This window comes from Colius striatus, chromosome Z (genome assembly GCF_028858725.1).
Source record: "Colius striatus isolate bColStr4 chromosome Z, bColStr4.1.hap1, whole genome shotgun sequence".
Taxonomy (NCBI): domain Eukaryota; kingdom Metazoa; phylum Chordata; class Aves; order Coliiformes; family Coliidae; genus Colius; species Colius striatus.
Window position 1 is genome coordinate 37,398,708 of NC_084790.1, and position 22,792 is coordinate 37,421,499.

The 22,792-nt window shown below is 41.0% G+C and overlaps 2 protein-coding genes across 2 annotated transcripts in view; one reads left to right on the plus strand and one right to left on the minus strand.

Annotated features, from left to right (window-relative positions):
• Positions 1-2,811, minus strand: part of NUP155 (nucleoporin 155) — a 34,457-nt gene extending 31,646 nt beyond the window's left edge. The window contains exons 1-3 of the mRNA XM_062019085.1: positions 2,588-2,811; positions 1,231-1,368; positions 924-1,020 (exon numbers count right to left, since the gene is read on the minus strand). Of these exons, the coding sequence (XP_061875069.1) occupies positions 924-1,020; positions 1,231-1,368; positions 2,588-2,723 (371 nt within the window). The 5' untranslated portion in view covers positions 2,724-2,811. The remainder of the gene's footprint in view (positions 1-923; positions 1,021-1,230; positions 1,369-2,587) is intronic.
• Positions 2,812-10,412: 7,601 nt separating this feature from the next.
• The window catches only part of WDR70 (WD repeat domain 70), a 105,563-nt gene continuing 93,183 nt past the window's right edge, over positions 10,413-22,792 (plus strand). The window contains exons 1-4 of the mRNA XM_062017890.1: positions 10,413-10,623; positions 10,856-10,939; positions 13,104-13,218; positions 15,370-15,568. Coding sequence (XP_061873874.1) covers positions 10,419-10,623; positions 10,856-10,939; positions 13,104-13,218; positions 15,370-15,568 — 603 coding nt within the window. The 5' untranslated portion in view covers positions 10,413-10,418. The remainder of the gene's footprint in view (positions 10,624-10,855; positions 10,940-13,103; positions 13,219-15,369; positions 15,569-22,792) is intronic.

The following is a 22,792-nucleotide window of genomic DNA, read 5'->3' on the forward strand; positions in this document are numbered from 1 at the left end:
AATTTTCACCTCAAAACTATTCCAGCAATCATCCAAGCTGCTTGGTGCCCAAACGTGAAACCTGTCTGCAGTAATTTATACTTTTGGGTTTTTTCAAACTCACACAGTCTACTCTGAACTGCACAACGCAGCATCTGCTCTGATTAACATCAAGTCAGAGGAACTGACATGTCGAGTTTTTTTCACATGAAAATCATATAAATCAAGAATTCCCAGCCTCCTCCCCAGCACCTTATGACTAACACCATGCAGTGTTGTTTTCTTTGGAGAATGTATGTAATACCATCTGATACAACGCAAGTGTATGGATATGAATAAGCCGCAACTTGAACTTTAAGTAAAGTAAATGGAAAAATATAACTTTTTAGTAAATGGAAAAATATATATCAAGCGATTTATCTAAAAAGTAATCTTGCCTGCAAACTTGCAAATTAAAAACATATCACTGTCATTTGAAAATATAAGGAAATTATGTTCAATTTTCTGTATCTTTGAAATAAGCTAGGTGGGAGAGCTTCAATTGCAATACTTCAAAGTACTAACACTTTATTACTTACCATTGTAGGAATGATTGGCCAGTTTGAGTACTTAGGCAATCAGTTACTATTAATTTTTACTACTTTTTTGGCATAAGCAAAGCCCTACCATAAATACAGCAATAACTTTAGGATATTAGCTAGGTCAAACTCTTAAGCAAATGCATTTTCCTTTTTCTCATCTCTAGAAGATTTGGTAGCAATATCACTAACTCTTACAAATCCTTAAACACATATTATTCAAAACTTGTAGTAAAACCTAAAAGAAATCAAGTAAAACTGAATAGCACACCTCTATGCTACCTGTACACAATCTCCAACCACTGCACTTGCTTAATTCCAGTATAATATCAATAAAATACCACAGTGAATATGTTCTCTACATACCCGTCTTCATAGTTCCACATAAATATGTCACTGTCAATGGTCAACCAAGCTCTGCTGATTTCTGGAAATACTCCCATCATACAATTGCACTGCATATCTGAAGCGACGCTGATGTAAGGATGAAATGCATTTCAGATAGCAAAGGCTAAATCACCTTTAGAGCACTTCAAAACAAAATGTACATACAGTAGTACACAAACTGTGTACCACAAACATTCAAAGTTCTTCATATAGAAACTAATTTCTCCACCAACTCAACACAAATTGACTTTATTAACATTTGGACTATTATTTTTCACAAGGATACGTCCAAACTGCTCCACGAGCTCTGGAGGAAGTGGGACCCTGCGGACTGAGCTAATCTCTGGAAGATTAGGTATTGACAGTAAACCTGGTCCTTGCAAAGGATAATCCATATCTGACATACCAGAAACAGTAGGGCTACCTGCAAGTAAGAATATCAGAATTTCTCACAGAGAGTGAGATTTTTTTTAAAAAGTCTACCTGATTGTTTCCTAATTTGTGAAATCTCTGACTAATCACATTTCTCATTTTACTTCCGATAAGTAATACAGAACTTCAGACTACCCAAAAAAATTGTCTTGATACTGTACTTTGTAATCATACAGATACCATTAATCTAAAGATATGCATAAGCAAAGGTTTCTGTAGGTGTAGGACCATGAACAGTAAATCTAAATCTTAAATCACACATGAACAAACAGATCTGCAGACAACCTCTTTAAAAAGAAACTCAGCTGGACCGCAGCCTACTTTTTACCTAATTTTTTCCTGCAATACTCTCCAGCCCTTTATTCACTGTATGGTCAGGCATTAAATATGCCAATTGAACAAGCCAGAAGCATAGTGTTTCACCTAGGAAAGCTATTTGTATTCCTAGTACCAAGTTAAAATCCCTATAAACACTCATTATTTTATGGGATGTGAATTTTGATGATCCTAGGGCAGTCACATTTGGCCATGCACATCATAGTCCCATCATAACAGAAAACAGATACATTTTGCTTGTATCCAAACACCCCTTGGATATATATTAACTAGGTCACCTACTCATCACAGCTCACTTTGCCAAACAGTAGGCACTAGTGAAGTAGGAAATGCTGTCCTCATGTTTTAAATGGAATGGAAATGGACGGACAAGAAGTACACATTACATTGTACATGTGACATATAGTTATTGAGACAGTCACTCAAGGAGGTTTAACAGATTTTTCAGGTTGCTTTTAAATTAGCAATGGTGCTGGGCACTTTAATGTCACCGAGAGCACTCTGCAAGAGACTTCCCAAAAGACAGAATAGAAAATAAGTGCCGTTTCCTTCACCTTCTGAACTGAAATAGGACAGAGGAGCCAATCCAAGCCCATTCCTCCTGCAGTACTTCCCCTATCACCATAAACCCAACTTTCACCCACGCACCACAGTGTAGCCCACCCCGCTGGCCAATCTCGCCCCTGCAGCCGTCCCCGAGAAGACAGGGCCAGCAGCCGTTCTCCCCCGGGCCTCGCCAGGGCGGTAGCCAGCAAGGGCAAGGGGGAAGGATGATCTGGCTAAAGCCTCCCTGCAGGGGGTCGCGGTGCGGCGGAGACCCCGGAGCGTCTGAGGTAACGAAGGCCAGAGGCGTAGGACCACCGAGTGCTCCTCACCGGGGGCCGGCACCGCCAGCAACTCGGACAGGTCCGGGTAGCAGCGATCATCCTGGATCTGCCGGTCGATGATGCGGCCCGCGATCTCCAGCGCCTCCTGCGCGGTGGGTGCCGCGGGACTCATGGCGGTGGGCATGGTGATGGTGATTGCGACTGGCGACGGCGGGGCCGCGGCTCGGAGTCGGCTCCGCCAAAGGCCACAAAGCACGAGCTCCCAGCAGCCGCCCGCCAAAACCCGGCAGCTCGCGCGAGCGCAACGCATTTCCGCCGCGCCAACGCCAACTTCCGTCGGCGGTGAGAGGGAGAGGAGAGGCGAGGCGAGGCGGCGCGGCAGGGAGGCGGCGGGTAGCGCCGGCCTTGCTGGAAAGGGGAGTTCGGGACACAGACGACAGAAACGGCTCTTGGGGCGGGCGTTGTGCATTGCTGGAGATGTCTCAGCCAGCGACCCTGTGTCCCGCCGTGCGATCCCTGGGGCCACCCAAGGGCTGGGCGTGGCCTGTTAAAGCCGCGAAGAGAACAGATCGGCCCCGAGAGGAGCAGTGGGGAGCGGATGGCGTCCGTGGTCTTGTAACCCTGCCTGCTTATCTGTTCGGGGTCACTGGAACTTTAGGAGTCCCTTTTACCTAGTAAAAGATATTTTATACTGCCAGTCTGATGGGAGAGTGTGACAGGACTTGTGTATACATCAGAATTAACTCAAACGAATACAGATTGTGCATGTAGTGATGTAAGCCAAAAACTGAGAGGACTTAACTCTGTTTGGAGCTAAGGTGTGGAAGCAGAATGAGTTGCTTTTGCACTGTGCTGACCCCATGTGCCTGCTGTTCTTCCAGAGTTTGGGATAACATACACATGTGACTGTAGCAGATTGTTAACTTACCAAGGTTGAGACTCGGTGAAGAGAGGTGTCTTACTTTGGACAGTGTAGGTATTCCTAAGCCTCTGTAATTTTGGGTCTGGGTCAAACCTGGATGTCAGGGAATAGGTCTAGCTTGTAAGTCATGTTTGCGGACCTGACTCTGCTTCCATATCACTCCAGTGCCCATATTGGAAAGCATCTATGGAAGAGGCACCTGGCACAAGAAAAGAATCCACTCTGCTTTTCAAATGGAGAACCTGAAATTAAGTCCCAAAAAATTTACATGGCAAAGCACAAAATTCTCCCTATGTCTTCTCAAGATTGAGAAGCTCGTGACTAGTCACCAGTGGGGTTCTTCGGGGCTCAATTTTAGGGCCAATGCTCTTTAATGTTTTATAAATTTTACATACATTAAGTTTGCTGATGATACTAAACTAAGAGGAGGTGTGGACTCTGTTGAGGGTAGAGAGGTCTTACAGAGAGACTTGGATGGACTAGAGAGCTGAGTAATGACCACCCATATGAAATTTAAAGAGCTGAATTTACTAGGATAGTGTGGTGGTGTGCTCCCACCCTCAACCTGACCTGTATTTCCTGTAACAGCTGAGCAGGTGATAACCACCAGTAGTGGCTGCAATGGGTGCATCTGATGCATGATGGCTGCATCCTGCTCAACATGGATTCAAAGTGGCTTTGGGAAGGCAGATGACAACACAATAGCCAAAAGCTGTTTTGAACAATGCACCCACCTAACCATGGTGCTGGCCAATGTCCAACTCAAGACATGTTTGAAAGAAAATGCTATCTGTAGTTAGCATGTAAACATGACTATGAGTCAATTACCTTACTCCATAAGTAGTGGACAGCTCAGGGCCCATTGAGCTGTTCTGCACTGCAGCCAGCTGCTTGCCCAAATCTCCCCTTGAACATGGACACCTGTCAAGGTTACACATCAAGGTTGAGAGATTCAATGCTGCAACAGATTCTCAGTGAGAGCATGTCAAACTTTGAAACCTTAGCTATGTGATATAAAGGATTGATTGTGCATATATAATCCTTTCGAAGGAATAAAGGAAAGGATGCTGCTAAATGACTGTATACTGTAAAACATAAATCAATAGTTATAGGAAAACTAAAAGTAACAATAGTTATTGTATTAACCACCTGTTTTATAGTTTGTCAAACAAACTTAAGGTCGTCTCACTTATGAAAGAGGAATCACACCTTGAAGACTCACTTGGCAAACACTATGAGGAAGATGAAGAAAGACCACTAGATGAAGTAAACCATCACCTAAGCTAAAATCAAGAATGTTAAATGAACAGTGAATGGCAATAGGACACCGTGAATTGTGGCAACCTGAAGAATCTAAAATCAATGAAATTACGACATGATTTGTGACTATTAGGGAGGGAATATGATAATCGCTTTTGTAGCTGTATCTTTTGGGGAATAAATATGGGGTTGATGTTTAACTTAGGCATGTTTGGTGAATATATCCCCCATGCATCTAGAACTGCAGTAAAGAATACATGCTTGATAACAACTTTCTTGTTATTGAGTCCTTATTCTGGAATCCTTACCCAGCTGCACCTAACCCCCCACTCTTAGTGAGGAGAATTAGAAAGTAAAGGAGTTTAGAACCTCCAGCTTTGAACTTTAGACATAAATCATTGACCAAATCTGGGCTATATCTGCATCTAGAGCACCTGAACTTCCCTCTAAGAAGGAGTTTAGAACAAAAAACGATGCTCTTTGAACCTCATGACTCAACAGGAGTGTCTCCCTGACAGTTTTTTTCCTGATCCTGGCCTCTATGCAGTAAATAATGAAGTACACTTTGCCATGGAATCTTGTTATACCACTGCTCTGTTTTTTATCAAACTTTGTTAAATTGCTTATTTCTATCAATAAACATATTGCTACTTCTCACCTACAAGTGAAGTGCATAACTCCATCCATGACAGACAGGGAAACTCTCATACATAAAAATGTATGTATGTGAGGCTGGAGAGCAGCCCCTCAGAGAGAGATCTGGGGGTCTAGGTTGATGGCAAACTGAATATGTGTAAAGAATGTGCCCTGATAGCCAAAAGGGCCAAACTGAGGTGCACGGAGCACAGCCTAGCTGGCTTGTCAAGGAAGATGATTGTCCCACTGTACACCACACTGGTGTGTTTCCACCTGGAGCACTGGGCGCCATTTTGGGTGCCTCAATATAAGATGGACACAGAACCATAGAATCATTTTAGTTGGAAAAGACCTTTAAGGTCATAGAGTCCTATGAAGTCTAAAATTGCTAAACCCTTCACTAAACCATGTCCCTCAGTACCCCTTCTACACGTTTTCTAAATATCTCCAGGGATGGTGATTTCACCACCTCCCTGTGTAGCCTGTTCCAATGCTTTGGCAACCCTTTCACTCAAGATTTTTTTCCTAATATCCAGTCTAAACTTCTAGCCACTTCCTCTTGACATGGCTTCCAACTTGAGGCAATTTCCTCTTTTCCTATCACTTGAGAGAAGAGACTGACACCCACCCCACTATAACCTCCCTTCAAGGAGCTGTAGAGAGTGATAAGGTATCCCCTCAGCCTTCTTTTCTCGAAACTAAACAACTCCAGTTCCCTCAGCTGCTCCTCATCAGCTTGATCTCAGAGAGTACCAAATTTTAGGACTGCTATTTATAGGATTGCACAATGATTGTCTTTAGTCAGTAATTCTTCATTCTGGCCACAACACTTGTCAGGTTACTCTTACATCTCCCAGAGTGGCCATGAGCCAGGCAGCTGCAGGTAGTGGTATGCTTCCCAGACAATGAGGGAGTGGCTAATTGTTGTAATTCAATTTATTCATATATGCTCTCTTTGGAGAGCACTCAAAAAGGGTTTCCCACAAGTAGTACTCTCCATCTCTTTTGACTCTTTTTAGGACATGTTGTATCTCCTTTCCATCACAATGAGTGGTAGTTTTTGTCATTCTGAATCAATTTTGGCAGTTGAATCAGATGATCATCTTGAAACAGTCCTCTTACCAATGTAACATTCTTAACAATGTAACCTACCCCAATGGGGGTAGGTTGTAAATCTTGATACAATGAGTAACTGAATAAAGTCTCATTCTGTAATTTTGGTAAAATTACAAATACGGATATTTGAGTGATTATTTGTGTCTGCTACTGATACCAGACTTTGATACTCTTGATACCAGATTTCCCATTGTCATGGTTTGTCAAGGAACTGCTTTTGCTTGTAATAGCTGCAGTGCAGACCCTATAAAGAGTTCTTGGACTTTCCCCTGGCTCTTGGGTTCAGACCCATCACCAGCCCAGCTGGGCCAATCTGGTGCCTCCGTGATCACTATTTAAAAACAGGAATTTGAAGTGCTTGGGAGAAGGTGTAAGAGTGGTACAAGGTGGAAGTAACCATGTGGACCCCACAGTCAGAGAAGGAGAAAGGAAGAATGAGTTAACAGACTGGCAACCCCTCTGCAACCCATGGTGAGAACTCAGGCTGTGCTCCTGCAGCCCGTGGAGGGCAATAGCAGGACTGAGAGCCACCAGCAGCTCTGTGTGAGTGTAACCAGATGGACAAGAGACTGTGTGAGGACACAGTCATGACACAGACTGTGCTGGAGAGCCTGTGGGCTGCAGAGACCCCACATGAGAGGCAGAAAGGAGCTACAGCCTTTAAGATGAACACGTGTTGGAGTGGCCCATGCAGGGCTGCTGGGTGTGTGAGGTACCCCGTGGAGGAGCAGTGAGGATCAGTGTGGAGCCCACCTGCCCTGAGGAGAGAAAAGTAGCAGAAACCATTGGGAATAGACTGACTGAAACCCTCATTCCCTGCCCCCTTGAGCTGCTCAGTGGGGAAGGAGATAAATATGCTGGGATCAGGGCTCTGAGTGCAGGAAGAGGGGAGGAGTGGGGAGAAGGTGGTCTTAAAGGGCTGGTTGCACCCTTCATCGTTGTACCACTATGTGTTGTTTTTTGTTCATTATACTTTGGGGTTTTATGGTTATATTTTGAATGGTGTTGGATTAAATGATTTTCATTTTTTTTCCCCAAGCTGAGTAGCCTGGTCTGTTTTGTCCTGGACCATAAGTGGCAATTAAGCTCTCCTTGCCCTTAGGCAGTTCTCAAGTACTTGAGTCTTATCATGGTCTTTGTCCCTGGATGGGCCTAAACTAGGACACTCATTTATTGACCCCTCTCAAATCCGTGTCCTCATATACTATTTCATATAAGCATGATTTATACATTGCATGATGAATGACCAGAGAATTGCAAGCAAGGGGTTAAAACTACCTAAAAGTGCCAGAGCCCACTTTCTGTTGTGGCCAGAGCCCCCTTTCTGATAGTGGCCAGAGCCACTATCTGTTGCAGACACCTGTGAACAGGAGGTCTTGGCAATGAGCTTGAGAATCAGATGGGAGAGGAAATCTTAGGGGAGCCTTAAGCCTGCAAAACACCCTTGTTGTTCCCATACAACATGTATTTCAATATCAATAATTAGCTATTTGTTCACATTCTGTTGGGCCCATACTCTACTTCCCAATGAATATAGTACCATGGTGATTTAATCCCAGCACAATGACTGAGTATATGGTAAGTATATGGAAGCACTGCATATTGTCTAAACAGAACAGTGGCTTTATTGTTGATGTGATCATAAGTGAAATTAACTTGGAGCCACCAGGAGTGGAATACCCTTTTAAATTTGGGTGCATTATCCCAGATTATGTTTCAAATGTAACGTGGCATCAGCAGCTTCTCTTACAATTGCTACTCCAAAAGATTGCACCTACAACTGTAAAATGTGTATGGTGTAGAGCACACTACAACTACCTATTGATTGACATAAAGGAAGTGGTGTTCTACACAGTCTGGGTTGGGCATCTTGATGTGTGAGCCGAATTTGTTTCATGCTGGCAATGAATTTTCCTGGCCGAAGGATAAGCAATCCTCTGGTCAGTAACCTGATGTTCAGAGAAGGTGTGCTGATATTGTCTGAAAAGCAGATTTGTGCCCAGTGTGCAATAGGGCTGGTGTGCAATAACACACAGAATCAAGATATTGCTTTATTTTGTCTCTGCGGAGAGATAGGTGCTAGGGGATAGCTTCACAAAACTACCAACAGTACATTGCACACAGTATTAACATAGAATCTTGTAACACATGTCATCAGACCTCTAGTGCCTGAGGAGGCAGGGAGTTTTGTCCTTATCCATACCTGATCCTTTTGCAAATACAGTAGTTAACAAACCCTGGAAAGTAATCAGGCCCACCCCATCAAGGTGTTAATGATCTAATTAGAGTACTGGACTTACCTCATCAAGTTGTTGATAATGAATTCTCTCCCTCAGGCAGAGAAACCTCTTGCATTCTTTAAGATAATGGTATGTCTGTTCTGAGTCTATGCTTATTTTGATCAGTGCCACTTTCTAACTACAAAGAATCTATATTCAGTATATACTCTTTTAATCTATCTTCTATATTATTTCATCTGGTTGTAGTATCACACACAGCATCATTTCTGGAAAGAGAGAACAGCACAAGTGTCAGTTTTCTCAGATAGGTAACCTTAGTGGTTCAACTTATTTAACTGCTTGGACTAAAGACAAAAGTGGAGTATCTTTCCATTTGGAGTATCTGTGTTTTGCTGCTTTAAATGTGGTTGAGCTGATGAATAAAGACCTCTTTGGTCTTCCAGGGCCAGTTTGAAATAGGTTTTAATAAGCAGTGTGTTTTGCAAATCCTTATTCTGCTGTAATAGGACTGTGGGTGTGTATTATAGCATCCACCAAGTGCCTAAAAACTTTACTTCTTCACCTGGTCTTTGACATTTCTGAGGTGGAAGTTTCTGAGGTTGCAGTGTGTAAGTATTTAAGTACTGATAATCCTTAAATGCCACCTCCTATCTGGTTTTTGAACTGATCAGTCAGGTGGAATTACTTGGGGAGCAGATCCTGAAATGTGTTGCTTTTCCAGTTCTGCTGTTACCTGAGAAATTCCATTTCCTGCTGTAGGAGAAATTGGGTATTATAGTACATTATGGTACATCAGTAATCTTTGAGTAAGGGTGTGTACAGGGGCTAGGTGGAGGATAGAGCATGACAATGCACCATGAGTAGTCTTCAAGGGAATTTTAACAAAGGGAAGGAAAACCATCCTGCCTGTAGTTAACAACTTACAACAATGACAAAACCCAGGTGCAAAGAAGGTGCTTAACAATAGATAGGTGGCAGTAACACCCAAGTGCAGATAAGAGGACTTTAAGCAGTCAGAAACTGTCCAGAGTGAAAGGAACAACATGACTGCAGCCCTCAATGTTACGACTGGACAGAATCATCACAGGAGAGGAGGGTAACTTAGCTTGCAATGGTATAAAAACACAGGGATTTCGGGTTGTGGACTGTATGTTCATTACAAATGCAAGCTGAGATTGGACTCCTCTCCCAAGTTTAGAAAGACAGTCCAGTCTGAGCCTCACGACTCGGCAGGAAAAGCCCTACTGGAAACTCCTACATCAGTGACATGAGGGGTCGGAACAAAGCTGCCATCAGTAAAGGTGCAGGTTAGTCATTAGAAAAAGGTTTTTCACTGAGAAGAAGGTCTGTCCCATAACAGGCTCCTCAGGGAAGTGGTCATGGCGACAAGCCTGTCAGGGTTCAAGAAGAGCCTGGATCTTAGCAATATGGTTTAGTTTTATGTTCTCTTGCGAAGAACAGGGAGCTGGACTTAAGGCTCCTTTCTGACTCGAGATATTCGGTGATCTTAAGATCTGCTCAGCTGCTTCCGAGCAGCGACGAGTGACCCGCAACACTCGGCCAACTATCCCCTGCAGCTGGAAAACCGACACGCCACGGCCCAGTCTCAGACGCTACGGCGGAAGAAGCCTCCCCGGACGCCCCGGAACGACCACGCCAGGCTCCTTCCTGCCGGCGCCTGTTGTGGTTCCGGGGCAGCCGTAACATGGAGCCGGAGGCTGAGGGCAGTGAGGGACGGGTCGGGTTGGGCAGGATAGGACAGGACAGGAGAGACCCGGCCCAGCCGAGCTCACTCTGCCCCGCGCACCTGGCTGAACCCTGTGGTTCTCTTTCTCCTCTTCTTGCAGACGCTGAGATGCTGGCCGCACCTGACCCCGAACTGGCGGCCACCATGGGCTTCTCCGGCTTCGGTACGTTGCGAAGCGCCCCCGCGAGTGCCGGTCGCCTGGCTGAGAGGCGCGGGGGGAAATTGTTTGGGGTCGAGGGCCTTTGGTGAGCCCCGGGTGGAGGTTGTGGCGCTTGGAAGTGGAAACGAAACGGTCGTTCCCGTCCATCGCCCTGCACCGGAACGGCCGGAGGACCTGTGGCCATCTACGTGCGCTGGCGTTGCCTGTGACCAACCACTTTTTCCTTCATTTTCAGGGAAGAAAGCTCGGACATTTGATCTCGAAGCCATGTTTGAACAAACAAGAAGAACCGCTGTAGAGAGGAGCAGGAAAGTCTTGGGTAAGAGACCCTAATATTGTCAGCTAATGCGTTTTAATGTGCTTTGTTTTTCCATGTTGGGGTGATGTTTGACGTGTCTCAGGCTGACTATGTAGAGAACAAAAGAAAAATGTATTTTTTGTTCAAGAAAGAAAGTCCTGATCAGCTTGGGGCTTGGTAAATAGTAAAGTAATGAATCTATATAAGCTGTTGAAGTCTGTTAAAATGGTGTGCATATGCAAGGCACTTGCTGTGAGGTATGGCTTACAGATACAGAAAAAATTTGAACACGAGACTTTTCCTTTCTTTTACTTAGCTGTGTTTTTATTCTGGAAGGGAAGCTGATACAAACACCTTTAATCTAGATAGAACAGAATAACAAAGAATAAATGTGTGTCTTGTACTCAACAGCAAGTTATGTAACAGCCTACAAATGTGTCTTTTCTGTGCTAGTAGTGCACAATTTTTCAAGATGTTGATTTGGGAGTGAGAGATGGAGAGAATCATATTTTGCTGCCTTTATCCAAGCAAACACTGTACCAAAGGTCCTTGAGAGATACCTATTTTCTGGAAATCCCTTTTCCAAGGCCAAATGTTTTCTTTCTTCCCGGAGAGTTTGTGCAGGATGTCTGAGTTAGGATTTTGTTTTTCTCATGTGATGTGATAATCAAGCAGCATCTGTCCTACCACTACCACTTAATCTGGTCTCTTGCAGTTTATGAAACTAGTAGCTGTGTGTCCTGGTTTAGCCAGGAGCAGCTTTTGGCTTGGTAACAGGGGGAGCGGGTTGCAGTGAAGACCCTCCCCCGGCTCCTAGGTTCAGACCCACCTCCGGCCCGGCTGGGCCAATCTGGCGCCTCTGCGATCACTATTTAGGGGACGGGAATTTGAAATACGAGTCGGGAGGTGGAGAGTGATACAAGATGGAGGCCACCACGCGGACCCTTCAGCCAGAGAAGGAGGAAGGAACGAGAAGCAGTAGACCGGAGACCCCTCTGCAAGCCGTGGCGAGAATACAAGCTGTGCCCCTGAAACCTGTGGAGATTCGTGGCAAGACTGAGAGCCACCAACAGCTCCGTGTGGGTGAGCCCGGATGGGCGGGGGACTGTGTGGGGAGATGGCCATGGCCCAGGCCGTGCTGGAGAGCCTGCGCGTCGCAGAGCAGCCCCACACGAGAGGCAGAGACGAGCTGCAGCCTTTGGAATAAGTGGGCATCGGAGCAGCCCGTGCAAGTCTGCCATGCTTGTGAGTTACCCCACGGACTTGCAGGGAGGACTGGTGTGGAGTTCACCCGTCCTGAGGAGGGACAAACGGCAGAAGCTCTCGGAAACCGACTGACTGAACCCCCCACTGCCTGCCCCCCCGAACCGTTCAGGGGGGGGGCAAGGTAAAAACACCGGGATCAGGGCTCTGAACCCGGGAAGAGGGGAGGGGTGGCAAGAAGGTGTTCTTAAAAAGGCTGGTTGGACTCTCCATTGATGTATTACTCTGGGTTGTTTCATTTTGGTTATGTTTTGGTTGATTTTGCATTAAATTATTTTCTGTTTTCTTCCCCAAAACCGAGTAGCCTGGTCTGTTTTGTCCTGAACCTTAAGCGGCAATTAAGCCCTCCCTGCCCTCGAGCAATCCTCAGCCTCTTCGGTACTCGAGGCTAATCGTGGCCTTTGTTCCCTGATGGGCCTAAACCACGACACTGTGAAACACCTTGTCATGAAGAAAGCAATTCTTTATGGAAGAATGACACAGTAATGTTGTTTGGTTTTAGTTTTTATTCAGAACCCCATGAGCAGATTTCTGTGGAGACTCACTGACTGCCTTTAGGACCATGTGAAATTCAAGTATCCAATGCATTGCAGAACTTGATTTGCACCATGTTTTTTTTTTTTTTTGGTGTTGGCTGAATCTGAACACAGCAATGTGTTACCATCTTGGAAATATTTTTGTATTTGATATTGGGTCAGTTTAAGTCATCATTCTTGATGAGAGATTATTTGGTTACACTATTTTTTTTAATGTAGGAGGAAAAATGCAGTAAGCGGTTATAAAACCCTAATAGGTTTTGCTGTCACATTTCCAAATAGATCCGAAAATGAAGAAAATTGTTTTAAGTTGCCTAGCAAGCCTCTAAGTTTATTATATTCTAGAAGTGTTAATTATTTGTCGTTTTTGTTCTTTCTGTGTTTAGAGGCACGTGAAAGAGAGAAGGAAGACCAGGCTGAAAAGGAGTTGAGAAAATCATGCACCAGTTCATCAGTTTCAGCATCCAGTGCTAGAGGAGCTGGGTCCAGAATAACACAAAGGTACTTAAATATGGTGGGAGATTTTGTGTGACAGCTTTCTTACCTGAATAGGGTTTCTGAGGCATGAATGTAAATGCTTGGTGGAAAGTGATCAGGTGATACAGAGCCTTTTGCTAATCACCTTATTTTGCTTGACAGACAATAACTCCAGAGACTTTGTACAATGGAAGATAACAGAACCAGACTTCTGCTGATCTTAAGGTTTTTTCCTTAGTTTTTGTTGTTGTTGGTTTTTTTTTTTTTTTTTATAAAGCATAATAAGAGGGCATCACAGCAAAGCTCTCCTGGCATTTTATATTTTCTTGTAAAATGTGATATGTAGCTTAGTAGTTAGTGCTAAAACCAGGAAGCTAGTGAGGGAGGCATGCCATTGTTTCTCACCCTTAATTCAAGAGGAGCAATTGTACAACATACAAGTCTGAAATATAGGACACTCAAAAGTCTTTGTAAGGTAGATTTTTAGTTACTATAAATGGAGCTAGTAAGTATAGCTTATTCTGGTCTCTGAAAATGACAAAATTTTCTTCAGCGTTAACTTTTAAAAGGATTTCAAGTACATTCAGTTATCATAGTAGCCTTGTCTTTCATGTGATAGTCATATGAGATGGGCTTTTGGTCTGGCTGCGTTTGGTTGTTCTTATGTTTGACTTTCCTCCACGACAGAGGACACCAGTAGCTGTAGCTGGAGAATGTGGCTGTTCCTGCCAGGCAATTGGCATGTGGTGAAATGCAGCACTAGAGTTTAGGCCATTTCACATGCAGAGTGATTATAGTGCCCCTCAAAATACTGAAATGTTTGATTTGATCAATTTTTCCTTTCCAGCAGATGAGGAAATAAAGATAGGTTATTGTAGTTCTTGTTTGTCTATGGAAAGATCTGGAAATCTGGGACTCCAGGATTGGAAATTGGAAAGGCCTCCTTGAATTGTTATGTTGTATACAGTTTCCTCACTGACAGCTACACTGTATATTTGATTCTCTTCCAAAACTAATGCAAATGGATTTTGTAGAAAGAAGTGGTTTGCAAGTCTCCGAATGCATATTAACTCTTAAAGCACAACTCATTTGCACATACTATTGTGAAGTTGTTTAAAAACTTGAGGAACTTTGAAGGTGCCAGCCCATACTGGTAAAAGGATCTTGATTGCCCCAGTTTTGCAGAGTACGAAAAACTGATCTAGGTTTTTAAATGTCTCTTAGCACTATGTGAAATGGAGTTTGTATATGGAGATAATATCTCTTAGTCTGAAAAATTAGACAAGCTTTCAGGCATGCAGACCATTTAACATCAAAGGACCTAATTTCTGTGAAAAGTCACATGCGTTCTCTTAAGATATAATCTCCAAAATCAAGTCTTTCAATTTGAGCTTATTTCACTGGATCTGAAAGGGGCATGTCATGTCCACTGCATCACAGTATTGCTACAATGATCTACTATACTGCTTTGTCAGTTTAGACCCTTTGCCATTTAGAATGCCACCTACGTGGTAACGACCAGCAGAGGGAGCACGCTTATTTTGAATAAATTTCATGAAGGTAGACTGAATAACTCAAGTTTATTTTTGGAAATCTTCCAGTGGCAAAAATAATGCCTTCACACAAGTGATTTGGACAACAGCCAAATGATAATTTAATGTAACTTTTTGAAACTAGGTATATGACAGTATCACGTATTGTCTGAAAGCACTTCTTTCCTGGTTACTCATTCTCAACATTATAAGGCAATGTCGTGCTTTGTTTTCTCACTATGGTTGTGAGCCTGCATGTTTACCGTTTTCAGTTCCACCCAGCCAGCAGAGGTGCAAGGCATCTGCACAAGCTGCAACTTGAAGCAGAATCTTGAAAATGCTCTATTAACAATATATTCTATTGTTTTCTAAGCAATACTGAAATCCACAGTAGTGATGATATACTGTTGTTTTTACAATTAGTGTAACTTTGGTTTATAGTGTCCATTTTTTGAACCATTGGTCACCTTTTTTTAAAGCTTTGTTTATGCTTTCAAAGGGGGGCTACTGTAAATAAAACCTAGTTTATGTTTTGCTGTTAATTTCAGTATTTACAACAGTACTGAACATATTTTTTGTTTGAACATTTTTATGGAAGTGCCAGCATTCTTGAAATACTAATTTTAAAAATTTTTCCCTGCAGAGAGACAGCACATAGTGAAAGTGAAGACAGCTCAGATGAAGAGTTAATTGGTCCTTCCATGCAGTCCCAGATTTCTGCTCAAGGTCCAGCTGAGGATGCTGATGGTGATGATGGTGATGAATTCATTGGGCCACCACTTCCACCTGGGTTCAAGGATAGTGATGACGATAATGATGATGATACAGAGGAAGAAGATAATGTAAGCATTTTGCTCCTGTTAACATTTTAATGTTTTGAGTAGACAATAATAAGTATGTTCTTTCCTCTTTCTGGTATAAAGTATGCTCCTTCCTTTATAATTAATTTGCAGGTGAAGTATGACTTTTGTTTGAGATGCTGGTCTTTGTGTTTTTGGTTTTTTTTTTCCTGATGAAAACAACTATTTGCATTTGTTGAATAATCTTTTAAAAATACTGGGATTTTAAAAAAGTACGTGTGATTCACAAGAGAAATTAGTCATGGATTATTATATATTGTTTACTCCTTTTTGTTTTCACTGGGTGAAAGAAGTATATAAATCAGTGTTTGGACTTGATATTAAAGGTCTTTTACAGCTGAAATAACTCTATGATTCTATGAAATAAACAGATTATTTGGTTTGGTTCTTAATGTACATGTAGAATTTTTTACAGGAAAGGGGAGGTAGAGGTGGGCTTGAATCTAAGGAGAGCAACCATGCCAAAGCTGTTTATGAGAAAACAGTGGTTACTGAATGCTTTTTTAATTTGATTTTCTGTTTCTTTTTTTCAAAACCTCAGTGTCAGACAAGTTTGTTAAGAGACAGTATATCCCCGTCAAAAGCAAGAAAACAGCCTAACCTGAGTATCACAGATACTCAGTTGACAGATCTCTTCTATTTAATTAAAGTTTAAGGGTTTGATGTTCTTTCTCCAAAACTTCCTGGATTTAATATTTTTTTTTGCAGTGGATTTGGTATCATAGTTCTGTGTTGTTTTATAGCAACAGTAATAGAAGTCCTATAAAAACCACAAATACAACTGGAATTCAAAAGCAAACTCCCAAGAGTCTCAAGGGCTTCTTGTCAATTTAGACAAGAAATTTAGACAATTTAGACTTTTTTCAGGGGACTGGAGCATGTTTCCTATGAAGAAAGACTGTGGAAGTTCGGACTGTTCAGCCTAGAGAAGAGAGGGGGAATCTCATTAATGCAACTATGTAAAAGGTGTTTGCCAAGAGATGGAGCAGCACTTTTTTCTCTAGCGTCTAGTGATACAACAAGGAGTAATGTAAAAAACCTGGAACACAAAAAAGTTCAACTTAAACGTAAGGAAAAACTTATTTACTGTAAGGATGAGGGAGCCCTGGCACATGCAGCACGCAGCCCAGGGAGGTTGTTGAGTCTCCTTCTCTGGAGGTTTCCAAACCTCCCCCCTCCCCGGACACGTTCCTGTGCAACTTGATCTGGGTGGACCAAGGGAGTTGGAGTAGATGATCTCTTGAGATCCCTTCCAACCCCTACCATTCTTTGATTTTGTAACTAGACGTCCATTTGTTTGTCCTTTTCTTATACAGCCTCTAACCTTGCATCTTGTGAAGAGTGAGTTGAGAATACTCACTGAAAATGAGTGTGAGGAACTTGTTAAGCAGTGACATGGGTAATTTTTAGAGTGAGCTTAATGTTATTGAAGTTGGTCTTTGGGGGGGGGTGTTTTTGTTGTTTTTGTTGGTTTTGTTGTTTTTGTTGTTTTTGTTGGTTTTGTTGGTTTTGTTGGTTTTTGTTGGTTTTTGTTGGTTTTTGTTGGTTTTTGTTGGTTTTTGTTGGTTTTTGTTGGTTTTTGTTGGTTTTTGTTGGTTTTGTTGTTTTTTTGTTGTTTTTTTGTTGGTTTTTGTTGGTTTTTGTTGGTTTTTGTTGGTTTTTGTTGGTTTTTGTTGGTTTTTGTTGGTTTTTGTTGGTTTTTGTGGTTTTTTGTTGGTTTTTGTTGGTTTTTGTTGGTTTTTGTTGGTTTTTGTTGGTTTTTGTTGGTTTTTGTTGGTTTTTGTTGGTTTTTGTTGGTTTTTGTTGGTTTTTGTTGGTTTTTGTTGGTTTTTGTGGTTTTTGTTTGATTTTGTTTGATTTGTTCGTTGGTTTGGGTGTTTAGTGTGGTTGGTTTTTTGTGGGTTTTTTGTTTTTTGGTTTGTTATTTTTGTTGGCCTTGTTTTGCTTTGGTTTTGCCAGGACATAAGTCATTGAAAATTCTGATACATTAAGGTTTTTTAGTAGTTTGTCTGATAGGCTTGATTCGCTGTTGCTTATAGATTTCTTTAATTATCAAACTGTACACTTTAGCACTGTATCTCCTGTGATCTTATCCATACCCCACACATTATGTGCTCTGTCTTAGAGAACTAAGTGGATGAATCACAAACTTGAGAATGTTGTAAGCCTTAAGTTAGGACTTACTGTTGTTCTGTATCAGAAATTCTTTTAACAGCACTGTGGAGAGAGTCCATGTTCCTGAGGGTGTTGCGGATACAGCAAACTTCAGTTGCTGTGTATCATGTGATTTTGAAGTCACTACTTTCTTACTGATTTCCATCTCTTCTGCCATCTGAGATCTGCATGTTCAGACATTTTAAACTCATAGTAAAATATTAAAATAGAGTGCTTTATCCATACATTTTATTGAACATTAATCTCTCCAACAGATAATCAAAATAATAGTTTCTGTCTTGAACAATAGTCACATTTACTAGTGCTGTGGGAAATGGTTGATCTTGCTGACTTTTGTCTGTACATACTTCACAATCTATTGCAGCATCATCCAGATTGTTAATGTGTGTACAGATTCTGATGAACTCAAATACTTACCATTCTGTAAGTAACTCATGAGATATTACACTAACTCCAACAACTTTTGAAAGCTGTTTTGTACATGTATGTAGTGGTAAATCTCAAAAAATACATGATTGTTCTGTAGATGTTTTGGTTTTTTGTTATAAATCACAGCTCTTAGTAGCTAGTCCTATTTGTTTAGTCCTATTTGTTTTCCCAGAAAAACAAATCTGTTCTGCTGTCAGCACTTACTACAGCAGAAGCCACACAGAGAAACAGCCAGGCTCGGAAATCAAGTCCTGCCAGGTTGCTTTAATTTTTAGGAGTGTAAAAGTTCTCCAAGGGGCTTAAAAGGTTTTTGGTGTATAAGATGCTAAAATAGAGCACTGTAAAGTTGAAATGATTTTACTTCATGGCAACTAAACCCAAGGTTAAACCTAATTTCTAGTAATATTTCCTTGAAGTATTGCACAAAATTGTACATCAGAAATATTTTGTAGCTATTCATTCTGATATTTTCTATATGCTTTGTTGTACATTGCTTGTTTCTATGAAAAAACATCAGAGAGTAAGAGGAAGTTACATTTCTATGGAATACCTTCTTATCAGAGTCTTAATTTTAAACTGAGTATCTCCAGATCATTCTTCGTAATAATTAAGAGAATTTTGCATGTATTGGAAAATCATAGAGAACTTTGCTTAAACACATTGTTACTGTTATACTGAATTAGCAAAAATATTCAGTTGCGTCAAAGAACCATGTTCAAGCAAACTCTAACAGAAATACACTAAATATTTAACATCTGTTCTATTGCATCATTAGTGGAAGGCTGGCATCCTTTGACATATGTTTTCTTGAGCAATTTTGAGTAATTTTATTAGGCACACATGAATGAAGAGTTCTATATGGATTCCTAAATGTAATCACGTTCAAACTATAGATTAGTGCAAGTTATAGCATATTTATTTTATTCATGTTTATGGAATAAATGATGTCTCATAGGAGAAGAAAACTAAATGCTGAGCCCTCAGTTATGTAGCACAGCATTGTGGTAGAACATATTATTTAGTAATTGAGAAGCTGTAGGAAGATGTGTAACATACAGCGGTTTTGGAGGCAGATGTGTGTTCTGCAGAACAGAGTACGGCTTTTAGTAGTAGAGGTAGCTTATGAAGATGGGATTTTCAGCAACAAAGAAAGAAAATAACTTTCTTTTTAATCCCTGATTAATTTTCCTGTTTTTCACCATCAAAGATGGCTGCACCTAAGTAGAACTTTGTGCATTGAAATCTCTAAAATGCAGTCTAATAGATGTATAAATAATTTTGGAAAAAAACCACACGAACCCTGGCTTGTTTCTTTAACTTGATGTTTGTCATTTGTGCTAATAAGATACAGATTTTAAAAAAATATAATTGCTTGTATGCCTATCAAATCGATGCATTCTGCGCATTGATCTTCTGAGCAATCTCTGTTCTAAATGCAGTGGGCATCTTACTTAACAGAACTTTAGTTCTTTAAACTTCAGTTCTGTAAACTTCCCTAGTATGCCAGAAGGGAAACTTAAGTAAAGAGCTGAATTTGCTTCAACCTATCTTTCTCAGGAGCTGCTTTGTTTACTGTCTGACTTTTAGTTTCTAACAGGATTGTGGTATTAATTTTTTTCTTCATATATATTTGAATAATGTTTCAACTGGCTTGATAGAAGTGGAGTTACAGGAAACCACAGTTAAAAGACCACAAAGAAAAGTTTCAGACAGAAAGGTAACTTGCAGACTGGTGTGATTTAAGTTTGTCTGAATTTAAGACAATAGTTACAAAAATAGTTTAGAATAGATTTGGTTGAGAATAAGCAGAACAGCAGAAATACGAGACTTGTGGGTTTTCAGTCTAAACAGTTAATTTATAACTGGGAAGATTTTGTGTCAGTGCGGATGCCAGAGGCCTTTGGGGTCTAGAGCCTCCCCATACTGCTGCTCATGAGTTCAGTTATTTTCTTTCTGTGAAGGGAATCGGGAAGCAGCTGTGCTTTCCTGATTTCCTGTTGATCGATTGGTGATCACAGTATGATCTTGTGAGCCCCAAGGCAGGCAGGTGTTGCTATTATGACAACTCTGTGATTCCTTTTTCTTTGCACATCAGGCTGTGGTTGGTATGCATGGCGGCAGAACTGAGAGAGGAGAAATGGAAAGCTCTATTGATTAATTCTTTTGTTTCCAGAGACTGTCTCTCTTTTGTTACTGATGAAGTAACTTTTTGTTTTACTGATGAAGTAACTCTTTTAAAACACAAGTATCTGTATTTTTTACCCTGAAGAAAACATTTTTCTTTAGTAGTTAAATGAGTTGCAGTTCTGTAATAGGAAGTTTTGTGAACTCTGTATAACAGATAAAATGTAACACAATACTTACTTCTCATTGCTGCTATATCTCAAGCTTGACGTGAGATTTTTTTTTACCTGTAGGAACATTGGTTTTCCAGCAGTTTCGTTGCTCAGTTGTCTTTTTTCTTATGAGAGATTGTCAACAGAGGCATTTGTCAAAGTTAATTGCTATGAAGTTATCATCTTTTGAGTCTGGGTTGGGCTGCCCAGCTCACATTGGGCATTTTACTGAGTTGTCATCAGGTGCAAGGAGTAGGTGGTAGTTATTTTTGGAAATTTTTAATGCTTTATTGGTGGAAAACAAATAACTGCATTTAGTTTTTGAGTATTACAGATTTTTGTAACTTATGTTTGATACAAAGTGAACATAATTTTTTTATGAAAGCCTTAGATGTTGATTACATATGTGAATTCTGTCTTGAGCGTAATGGTGTAAAAACTTGGCTGGATTGTTGGTGCCAGTTTTTCCACGTGGTTGTAACCTGAGAGGGGGAGGGAGGAAGCTGGATATCTCCTGTAGTCTGAAGATTTTCAGGTTTAGTGTCTAACCCAAAAAATATGCCTTTATGCAATATTTGAAGAAAATCTTGTTTCCAAGCAGAGATGTTCTCTTAAAACAGCTTGTGTTTTAGAGGGCAGATTCTTAATAAGATTAGTGTTTCAATTTACATTTGAGGTTAGGAGATACCAACCTCAAGATACCAAATCTTTGCCAGCTTTTTTTGCCCTGGCAAGATGCACTAGGAATGTATCTGGTGTTTGTACATTGAAAATAAAATCTTGCTGGAGGAGGACAGGAGACTAGCCAAAGCAGTCATATCAGGACTAGTAGGTGGACAGCTTTAAATCTAGACATAATAATTTTTCAAATTAGTGGATGACACTACTAATGAAAACATTAGTAGGAGAGTGTGTGTTTATTAATGTTCCCTTCTACATGCCATTAGAAAATGTGTTGCTCTTTAATAGATGGAATAATCTTTAATAAATGGAGTGCTAGCATCTTGTGACACTTCACATTTGAAGCAACAGGTACAGAGGTGGTGGCTGGTAGAATTTACCAGATGGATTTGCAAGGGTTTATCTTCTCTCTGAAGTTGAGTTACAGTTGATTCTTTGCTGTAATGGAGAGCTGTTTCTCCCTGCAAGGGATACTAATCATCTTGTAATTGTGTCCCTGAAACAAGTACAGCCTTGGGCCTCTGCAAGGCTGTATTCTGATTTGGGCATATTTCCAAAGTGATAGCATAGCCATATTCCAAGTTTTAGATTTTTTTTGAGATGCTTTTAATTATTTTTCAGAGGTTTTACTGGACATACCTGTAATACTCGTTTGTCTGAAATGGAAGAAAGCCAGTTCCTGTTCATTTAGATGGAGAATATAAGTAGAATGTAATTGCTCCAATTAGAGCCTGGATATGGTACCAGGCTAAAAATCATTGTGTTGTAAAAATAACTAAACATTATGGGGAACTTTTAGTAGACCTAGGGAGTTGGAACATTTAGGCCGAGGACTGTCTGTCCAGTAACTGTTGAGTCTTATTTACCCAACCACATTTATTCTTGTCTAAAGAAGAAAGTCGAAGTAAGCTGAACTAAGGAAGGAAAGGAATGCTTACCAGTGAGAGCATCATATGGATGCTAATAGGGTAATTTCCTTGGGGAGTATTTGTCTTTAATAATGAGGGATGGGGTATTTGCTTCTCTCCTCTTCAACCAAGTGCTCCAGAGTTCATGATTAGCAGTTGTTGCTGGAGAAAATGAATGTACTCACAAGATCTCCATTTATTAATTCTGCAGAGCATAATAAGGCTGAGATTTCTCAGCTGTATATCATACTATGTCTTTTTAGTTGGCATGGTGCTGGTTTTAATCAATTAGTAATAGGCAGGTATTTGTTGACTTCAGGGTACTTTAAAATTAGAAGTGGCTTTAGTAGTGTTGAATAAAATGTGATAATAGAACATAGTTATTGTTAAGACTTTTTTAACAACAGTTTAGGCATTTTCCTATGTCTAAACATAATGTTTATTATGTCATTATGCCTACTTATGTCTCTTTGCCAGCTCCTTTAGAGTCCCTTTATCCGGTCAACCTGACCTGATGAAACTTGTAGAAAGCTGCTTTAGGAACTGCTCTTATACTTCTGTATTTGGTAAGATGATTTCTAGGCATGATGGAAAGTGGCCTATGAATCTTACAGTTCAATGTTGTTTATTCTCTGAACAGAATAATGAGAAATACAGGTGTAGAGAACTCTGGCTTG